A 10,581-nucleotide genomic window follows, 5' to 3' on the forward strand; every position below is an offset into this window, starting at 1 on the left:
AATGATCACAATATTAAACATTAACCAGTCCAACATATATATATAGTTTTCTGGTCTCAAGTTGAGAGTAACGCAATGTTGGATTTCTCAATGACAGATTTGAATCAGTGCGTTTACGCGGTTGCGTCTCCAGCGTACGGACAAATCACTTTTTACGCGTGTGTATACTCCTCCACGCGGGATGAGATTAACGCGCGTGATACGAATCTGCCACTGCGATATCCAATATGGCGTTGCACCAATACTGAAATACAGGGGAATATAGGATTGAAAGAAAATTACCGAAATTATTGTTTTGTCCATGGCTACTGTGTTTGATACCTGTGCAAATATTGTTCAGAAAGGTTACAACATTCTGGATATATTTTATGCTTGTATTTTAATACTACCAATGGTTTTTATATATTTTCCCAAATTGTGACATTATGGGCCTCTAATGTAATGATTGCCATGCCATGGATATACAGCCTGTCTAAAAAAGAATTGTGCAAGTAAAAAGCGCCCTCTTTGGCAATTAGAAAATACCGTTGTGACATGGTGCTTGCATCATCGTCACGGGCGCAGTCTTAGCTCTCAAATGCCGTTTGTTCTGATCTGTTCAATTTGCTTGTTCCAATTTCGAGATATGTTTATTTAACAACGAAAGGGTAAAATCACAATTGTGCCACTTTTACTAGGGAAGAAAGCTGTACATTTAAATCAATGATAGCTGATGTTGATGCGTCTAATGCACTCCCTCTTTCGGGGCGCATGAATTAGACGCATCAACATCAGCGCGCGTGCATTATTTTGTCTAATATCTCTCCCAACAGGTAATTCGCGTTCATTAATCTATAACAATTATGTATAAGTGTGCAATATTTGTTTGTCTTTTAACATGTCTTAAGTGACTACGAGAACAGTATTTACCATGATAAAATCATTGACATGCACGTGTATTTAATTTTTTACAGCAGAATGTGAAATATTTATTTATCTTTTAATCTCTCTTATATGTGGAAAAAGAGAATCATCATTCCTGCATCACGATAAAACAGTAAAAACAGTCAAAACATTTTGTGTTGTGTAATTGATGCATTCTTTTGATTTCACGAAGGAAGTCTTGATAAACTTGATGCTATCACTGTTACGTGTAAAGCCCTTTTTCCTAGTGGCACAATTGTGAATTTACCCTTTCGTCTTTAACTAATCATATCTCAAGATTAAAACAAGCCAATTGAATAGAACAAACGGCATTAGAGAGCTAAGACTACGCCCTTGACGTTGATGTAAGCATCATGTTACAACGGTATTTTTTAATTGCCAGAGAGGGCTCTTTTCACTTGTACAATTTTTTTGAGACAGGCTGTATATTGTCAAATACATATATCATAATTATACCAACAGTTTAATGCATTATGAAGTCATGTTGTTATGGCAACAAGTTTGTTGGAATGATCGTTGAGCCTGCATTTATACTTTCATTTTATCATAAACTGTCATTACAATATAGGCTATATTAAGGGATCTGTAATGAGCGTTTCGACAGTATTTGTTGTTGGACATGAGAGCACATCAGACATATCGAATTGCATTTTGAATACGAAGAATGTCTTTCTGATATCAAATCATTTTCATTTTTTGAAATTCAAGATATAATAAAAATTTTATGACAAATTATGAAAATTTTATATTTTTCACATTTTCATATATAACAGTCCTCGAAGTAAATTTTATAAGTCTAATGATATATTCTTAAAGTGTATGTAGCTGGGAGGAAAAGCCGACAATCAATTGAAAATTTTGACCTTTCATATTGAAGATATGGATTTTTTCCCAAAAACACCTAATTTTTTTGGTGTTTTGGAAAAAAATCCATATCTTCAATACGAAAGGTCAAAATTTTCAAATAATCATCGGCTTTTCATCCCACCTACATATACTTTAATTATAAATCATCAGATTTATAAAGTTTACTTCGAGTACTGTAAAATATCAAAAATATCAATTTTTAATCATTTGCCATAAAATGTGTATTACATTGCGAATTTCAAAAAAATCGTAATTATTTGATATCAGAAGGACATTATTCGTATTCAGAATGCAATTCGATATGTCTGATGTGTTCTAATGTCCCACAATAAATACTGTCCAAACGTTCATACCCCATCCCTTAAATGATTTGCAATTATTTGGAAAATGGCTATATTATATTTTGTATAACTATATGCATAATTATTTCCATTTGCTTTAATGAGCTATTGGTAATTCATTTCTTTTTAAACAAAATAATATGCTGTACAATAAGGAGTTTTCTCGGATCGACTTGGTGCCCTCGGAGAATTATTATTATATGGCCTGTTGCACGGGCATATATAACTTTTGCATTACTTTTCTACCCACTGCTCCTTTCAACATGGATTAACATGATTAAGAACAGTGGCGTAACGCCTGTGCGCTCTGGGGGCTGCGACCCCGGGTACCCGGGCTAAGGGGGCACCCAGGCTTGAATACCCTTTCGACACGATAATACCTTGTAACAGGAAAGAAGAGGAAATCTTAACCCACCGTGTATAGAACTACTCTTCATTAGGGTGCCCCTTCCCCTTCAACACAAACTATTCGCGCGCTTCCCGCTCATTGCAACATAATTTATCATTTGAAAGACCGAAATTCAACTTGATTATACCAAATTAGTGGTATTTATGCATATTTACCCACTCCCGCGAGCAATTTTTTTAGGAAGAGGAGTATTTTGTATTCATGCTCCGGGGCACCACAACCCATAGTTACAACAGCTAGTGATGAATCTTCGAAAGTAAAGACATTGGTGAAGATTGAACATGAAGTTCATTGCACATTAAATAAATTTGATCTGAAACATTATTTCTAAGTTATTCGGTAGGTTTATATTGCTTTCAATAGCAAAATTGATTTGATTTGCACCATGCAAGGGCATCAATCTACTTTCGCCCCGGGTACCCTGATCCAAAGTTACGCCAAGTAGGTGCTTGGCTATGGGGGGGAGAGTCATTCTTGCGCAATAGTCTTTTTTTCAGCTGGAGCTAAACATAGCAAAACCAATCAATAGGCTAGTCCGTCAAGAATGACTCTCGGTTGAGATCAAAAACTATATAGCGAGGCGGCGCGTATGCACGGCATTCGGTCTCACCGCGCAGCGTCAACGCCAGGTAAATAATGATTTTAGTACAGGCTATACGCCCTGTATCTACCCTATTGTTATTAATGACAAAACAGAATGAAAATCATATTGTTGAGGGGGACAATAAAATAAGCAGTGTCTCCCCGTCTCTATAGAATTCCTGAACGATCAGACCACATGTTTGCAATGAGATGATTTCAAGTGACCGCTCGCCCTCTTGTCCTTTTCAGGTGGGCTAGAGAAATTGGGCTAGCCGAGCTTGTGCATGGCGTAGTGTGGTGTATCTGCTGTTTGATATTCAGACGATAGATCTTTGAATACCGGGGTAGAAAATGATGAATATCTCCCATTATTTTTGGTTTCTATAAAAAACAATTGTAAGGCCTTGCGCTTGAATATATGTGTTGAAAGAGCATGGCAATCTTCAATCTGGGGCTGAAAACCAAGCCTGCGTATTGAAATCAAAACTGACAAAAACAAATCGGATTTTATATGCAAAAAAAAGTCCTTCAAGCAGATGAGGGGCTGCCGCGCATGCGTAGTGGGGAAGAAATGTACCAGGCTCACTGACCTTAACAGAGGTCAATGATCAGGCAAAAGCCTTAGTCGGAGGTCCCTTAGCCCATAGTCTCAAAACTATTAAACAGGTCGGAACAAAATGGCCATGCGTGGCTGTTGAAGAACTAGTGAATTCGGCTTACCATCATGGGGATTTCTGCCATGAAGATATCAGGGCGATGACACTGTGTGCTGCTCGTCTTCTGGCCTCGCTGCTCGACTTAAACAACCCTCCCCTTCTGGTTGCTCAACTTTGTCAACCCCCATAGCCCAGGTCCTTCTCGAAGGACTATAATTGGCTAAACGAACTACAAATTTTTTAAAAATACGAGTTATTCATTTTTCACACATAGACCTGGACTGATGAATTTCTCACATGGAATCCCGACGATTTTGATGGGCGTGATAGGCACTTCGTTCCTGTTTCAAAGATTTGGACACCAGATATAACTTTGCATGATAAGTAAGCACCAAAACCTACCAAGAAAGCTGCATACTTCTTGTGTTTCCCTTCTTCTTGTAACATTGTTTTTTCTCCTAATCCCCATTCGTCATCTCATCTTCATTTTTCTTCATCGTTCTTGTTTTTTCTTCATACCTCTTTCTTGCTTCTTTGCGCTTATTTTGTATCTACTCAATTTACTTTCTTCAGGGCTTTTTTATATCTTTGTCAGCTTCTGTTACCTCTCACTACTTTAAAAGTATCGTTTATAAATCACACAATTGTATTTTTCTTGCGACACATCCAACATGGCCGCCAATCAAAGTTTTCAAAATCTGTGGAGTTTAACAATGCTTAATTATGTTCTTCATTGTCATTGATTCGCATTGGAAATTATCAGAAAACATTAACCTGAGTCAGTGTATAAAATTTATCAACATGATCAAGGGCCCAAACAAAAAATTGTGCCGTGTGTTGCAGGGTTTGCTTCAAACCGCACTATTTTTGGCTACCTGCATACTGCTTGCAAATCAACAACAGGTAATGCCAAGGATTAATGTTGAAGTCAGCATTGAGCCCGGCAGATTGGAGCCCGGCATAACTCCGTAAATTGCTCAATTTGGGCACAAAATGTCATGGGCACTGCGGGCCCGCAAAGTAGTGCTTTGTGGGCCCGCAGTAATTTGTACACGCTTTTGGCCTAAGGAATTATTTATTTTTTTATGTAGGGATCAAGGCAGGAAATGTGATATATATATAAAATGTTAAATATTTCTTATTCTTACAAATCCATGTATTTCTTGAATGTTGCCTAGCTCTGTGATCGTTACATACAATAGACTACTGACTGTATCACATCTCTCTTTCCTCTAAAGTGCTGATTTCGCCTTTGAGCGCTACAAAGCAGACACTGTCGCTCAGCTCTATCGAGATGGTACGGTAATCTGGTTTGTTCCAGCAATTTACACAACAACTTGTATAGTCCGTGTAAGATGGTTCCCATTTGACGTCCAAGTATGTGAGATGACATTTGGTTCTTGGGCTTATGATGGTTTTGAAATCGATCTCCACCCAGAAAATAGCTTGGATGCGTCGACAGTTAGGTAAGTTTGACAACTCACATACTTTACTGATACGAAAATCACCCCATTGGCGGATACACATGATATTTGCTGTGACGCGTTTAAATTTGATCTTTAAAGTCCGTATGCACAAAAGAGTTAGACCGGGTCTAAAGTTAGACCTTCTTCTAGGAGAATGACTAAAATAAAAAATAATAAAACTAAAAAGTGTAGTGATTTATAGACGTTGATCCGCATGCCTCAGCATACTTTACTAGACAACTTTGTATTATTATCTTAGGTACCTGGCTAACGGAGTATGGGATATGATTGCAGTACGTGCCAAACGAGTGGTAGTAACATACCTCTGCTGTCCAGAACCTTATCCTGAAATACATTATCTACTGGTATTCAAACGTCACGCTGCATTTTACATCTTCTATATGGTACTGCCTTGTCTGTTCTTATCCATTCTGTCGCTGCTGGTATTTTATCTACCTCCTGATTGCGGAGAGAAGTTGACGTTATCTATCACCAATCTATTGGCTTTGGTGGTCTTTCAACAGTTAATTGCTGAGAATATGCCACCAAGCTCAGATGATTCTCCGGTAATTGGTAAGTCATTGTTTAGCCAGTTTCTATAATCCCCAATGATTTACAAACGGTCCAACCTATGGGCTTATTTGGATATATTAATCCACAGTGGGGTTAAGACTTGAAGAAGTACTTGATAAGGTCCGTAGAAAGGGGCTTACTTATAATTTCACCGAATGATGTGTGTTAGGACTTTAAAATGTTCGTTAGTCTTACGTCTTTTAAGAGTTAAAACTCTTACGTGTGGAAAAGAGCATGAGACCAAACAGTTGGTTTTGGAAGCTAAATATTTTCGCCTTTTTTAAATTGTTTAACTTTTGGATACACTTTTTTTCATGCAACAACAAAAACAAATACGGAGATGCGTTATTGAGATACTTTGGTTGGGTCCCAAGGATCCCATACTTCTTGTCCAAAAACGGCGTGGGGACAACATAAAAATAAAAACGGCCGGGAAATAAGGAAAAATGTGGTACTTTTATGTCCATGTGTATGCCATCAAACAGCGCTTCGAATCCTCTGAAAAAATGCGCTATATAAATAGATAATCTATTATTTATTATTTTATTTATTTATTTATTTATTTATTTTTTTATTTATTTATTTATTTATTTATTTATTTTGTGCTTTATAAACAAATTTTTTTTATATACATATATTTATTTATTTTATAAACAATTAATAACAAATAAGTTACAACCCCTTTATATGCAGACAAAGCATCTAATTTCTAGGTGTACTATTGTATATACGACATTTGATATTCCTGTACAGATGAAGAGAATCACTGCTGGCCCTCAAGCAAAAATGGTCCGAAATGAATAATTGAAATAATGTTGCGAAATCATCAGACCAAACCTTAATTATCTGCCCATATACGTCTAGCCCTCTTCTTTTGTTCCATTATCTATTGTATTTCTTTTGTTCAAAGTCTGGTCAACTGTCGATTATATCAAGTAATGTGGACAGGTCAAGATAATCTGGACAGGTCAAGATAATCTGGTCAGGTCAAGATAATCTTGGTCAGGTCAAGATAATCTTGGTCAGGTCAATAAATTTTGAACAAGAGAAGTACATGTTCATATTTAGAAACACTGGCCACATTATTTGACTTTTGGACATTTCAACAAACTTAAAATGCATCAAAGTTTAATATATTTTACACGATCAGCATAAATTATTATGCAAGTTTATGCATATTAGATTTAAATGAAGATGGTAAACAATACTTGTGTGTATTGAATGACACCAAGAACACCTTTATTGAATAATGCAAATTAGTTTGTATTATGTCTCTTGAAGCCTGTATAATTAGGACGAGGATGTCAATCTACCTTTGTCCCCCCTCTCCCAACTAACGCAGATTACGACAAAGTAGGTAACAAAACAAGAGCCATGAGTTCTTACAAATTAAGTTCAACCAAGGATATTTTGCACCTAAAATGCAGTACATTACAGGCCACAAGACTAGATGTAGAAAAACTACAACAATCTGCGGCCTAACCCCAACCAAAATAGGTCGAGGAGGGTACCCAGGAATATGCGTTGATTTGGTTTTTGTTTTTTGTTTTTGGTTGATTTGTATGGCGCTTGCAACTACTGAGGTTATTTGCGCCAGTACTCTCTCCTTTGCCAAGTTGCACCTGTATAATTCCATTCAGTCAAAATACATAATTATCTGCTTCACTGCACCTTAGTTATTTCTATCTTCTTCATGCCTATCTCGTTGTATATCTTTTGCTGTTTGCTCGTACGATGAATCCAAATTTGTTTCCTTGTCGACGTGGTAAAAACCAAACAGTGTCTCTTCAGAGCCACCACAGGCTGAGTCAGCCGAGGAAGGGCTAAAACGTGGTCAAATTACTTTGCATGATCCTACGCTAGCTTGACTTCCCCGCATCCAAGCCTGTTCCCCAGAGCCCAAGTTAGCGTTATCCATCCGACACCACGTGGAGGTTTGGGTTGAGTTGCCCGCGAACAAATACTTTGCCAGCTCTACGGGCCTTGTCGGACGTTGATTTGGTTCAGGACATTTGTTCTATAAGTATATTAAAGATAAATATAAATTCTATGGTGTTAAATGAGTTACCGTCATGTCTAGGTAAAACACACCCACTTTGGTAATTTGACCTTTGAACTATTTACATATTCATTATTAATATTACGAATATGTATAAAGAATTAATAAGGCTATCGAGTGGGACAGGACCACAAGTGAATTGAATAGAATCTCCCGTTAAAATCAATGCTGTATTGATTTGATTAAATCACTTGCAATTGACACTAGATAAGACTCATAGACTCGAACGCAGGACACACGGGAAGACTATTACACTGTCTCGGTGTGTTTTTATTTTTGGAAAACCCTAAACTTACACAAGATAATCATATCAGCTTTTCCAGCTTGTCTTTTGGAAAATGAATAAACCATAACAACAAATTCGTTTATTTTGGCTCACCGTATATGTAAGATAAACGGTTCAAAACAGACCATTACCATAGATAATCGGTGTCTTGTTGAGGTATGGTTCGCATGTTAGTCGCTCAGAAGCGAGCGACTTCCGAGCGACTAACATGCTCACCATACCTCAACAAGACACCGATTATCTATGGTAATGGTCTGTTTCTCACCCTTTATCTACTACTTAATATGTACTACTATAACAAGTAGAAAATTAATAATCTGAAAGGCCTGTTTACTAGATAATGTTTAATGTAACATTAGTATTCTCTATCTGTATTCCATTATTATGACACAAGAAAATGATCTAAGCAGGTTATGGTCCGAAAAGAATTGATTTGAAAAAAAAGGAGGAGCAACAAGAATGAAGCAGGACTCAAAACCGGCACCCTCTATATTGCGAGTCCAATTTTATTGACTTTTTTGCCAATCCCAGAATCCTTTACGATAAATGTGCAATTCGATGCAAACATAGTTACTGCACATGATGACTGAGGCGCGGTGATGTGCGATTAGGGATGACGTAGGGGCTATTGTGGGTTTCTTCTTCTTTTTTCTTCTTTTTTCTGTTGTTGTTTTGTTGTTTGTTGGTTTTAGTCCGTTTGCTGATTCTTTTGTGTTTGATTCTTTTAGGTTTTGTCTTGGTTTATTTTGGTATTTTGTCATGGTAAAATATTGAAATAGTCCACTCTTTAAAACTTAACAATTTAAATTATATACTCTTGATACTTACAGGTACATACTTTTTATGCATGATAGTGATGGTATGTGCATCAGTGATCACAACTGGTATTGTTATGCATGTGAGTGCTCTATCCCAGCCTGTTCCTCGATGGGTGAAACGTGTGTTTCTTCACTTCTTACCCCGAATACTCTGCTTAACTTCCGGGTCGCTTGAAAACGATTTCTGTGTAATTGTTCATCCGACAAATATCATTCAGAATTCAAATGCGCAGGAGTTGTTACAGGAAAACGGTATGGGTAAACAAGAAATTACTACTGGTACTATCAGTAACACCACCACGACCTCGAAAGAGCTTCAGGATGCTTTAGAAAACCTGCGCTCCGTGATGATGGAATTAACCAATAAGAATGCGCATAATGTAGAACACATGCAATGGCGGCGTGTTTCTATCATTGTAGATCGTCTGTTGCTCAATATTTTCGGCTTGTTCATGATACTTTGTACGATATATTTAACCCTTGAGATTGTGATTGGAAGTGAGGAGGAATATGACGCAGTTAAACGAGATCTTGAAGAAAATTGGTAATTTTGTTCAAATCAATCAATCAATCACACATGTTATATAAACTGCTCAAATAAAGAAAGTCCGCAGTCATGTAACCCGTCCTACACCAAAACCTGATCGTGTTATGAACATTTAATTGATAAATTCGTGTGCAGAATCTTGTTAGCTCCAACTTGATACCAAATTTGCCACCAAAAACTCTAAATTCAGAGAGATTGAGACCAGTATATGAAATTTGGTGCATTTTCAAAAGTTGCAAATTAAAAATGGACCACGCGGAGCTGTAGAGGTGAATGGCACAGCGCGACCATTGACATAGCCCGAAACAACCGCTAGGTCATATCGATCGCATCGTGCCCTAGTATTCATCAGTAAAGCACTGTAGCAATCCATGCGTTTTAAATTAACAATTGAATAAAGCGCGCACTTGGGATAGTCGACATGGGTTCATCATGGGCAAGCAAGCTTGACCACATTGCCACGCTAAGGAATTTCGACCGCGTTATCATTTTGATTTGCAACTTTTGAAAATGCACCAAATGCCATAAACTGATATCAGTCTTTGTCACTTTTGAGTGTTTGGTATCAAATTTGGTATCAAATTAGAGCTAACAAGATTCTGCACACAACCGTATCAATCAAATTTTCATAACAAGATCAGGTTTTGGTGTAGGACGGGTTACATGACTGCGGACTTTCTTTATTTGAGCAGTTTATATATATCACCATATTAAAAAGGGACATCCATGGTGCGCTTTCTAATCCTGGTTGAGAGCCGGGTATAAACAACGTTTATAATGGTTGGTTGCTTTAGCGTGGTGATTGCTGCAAAAACGAAATACACCAGGCACAAAAAGAAACTCTTCATTTATAGTCATCCTTGCTGTTTATTCTGAAATATATATTCTGAAAGGTTTGCGATTTTTCGGCATTATTTCGGGCGTAATTGCCTATTTTGGCAAAATAAAAGAATTTTCAAAATTCCTTCTGTAAATGCCTCAGAAAAGGTCTTTCCACCATCCCTGTCAACTTTCAGCTAATTTGGACATGGGGTATTAAAAAAAAAAGCTGTG

At 37.2% G+C, this 10,581-nt stretch overlaps 1 protein-coding gene across 1 annotated transcript; it reads left to right on the forward strand.

Annotated features, from left to right (window-relative positions):
• The first annotated feature begins 4,055 nt into the window (after nt 1–4,055).
• On the forward strand, nt 4,056–9,562 carry LOC140136406 (neuronal acetylcholine receptor subunit alpha-10-like). Its single transcript, XM_072158134.1, has 4 exons — nt 4,056–4,163; nt 5,018–5,245; nt 5,505–5,818; nt 8,994–9,562. Exons 2-4 carry the CDS (start codon nt 5,166–5,168, stop codon nt 9,527–9,529), a joined length of 930 nt encoding a protein of 309 aa, XP_072014235.1. The 5' UTR covers nt 4,056–4,163; nt 5,018–5,165; the 3' UTR covers nt 9,530–9,562.
• Nucleotides 9,563–10,581: the final 1,019 nt, after the last annotated feature.

Source organism: Amphiura filiformis, chromosome 2, assembly GCF_039555335.1.
Source record: "Amphiura filiformis chromosome 2, Afil_fr2py, whole genome shotgun sequence".
NCBI classification, from domain to species: Eukaryota; Metazoa; Echinodermata; class Ophiuroidea; order Amphilepidida; family Amphiuridae; genus Amphiura; species Amphiura filiformis.

Bases quoted from the DNA above. Each gene is read 5' to 3' on its own strand.
- LOC140136406 (XM_072158134.1), top strand. From the start codon at position 5,166: ATGACATTTGGTTCTTGGGCTTATGATGGTTTTGAAATCGATCTCCAC. The intron at 5,246-5,504 runs GTAAGTTTGACA...TTATTATCTTAG, and splicing joins TTGGATGCGTCGACAGTTAG to GTACCTGGCTAACGGAGTAT. The intron at 5,819-8,993 runs GTAAGTCATTGT...TGATACTTACAG, and splicing joins AGATGATTCTCCGGTAATTG to GTACATACTTTTTATGCATG.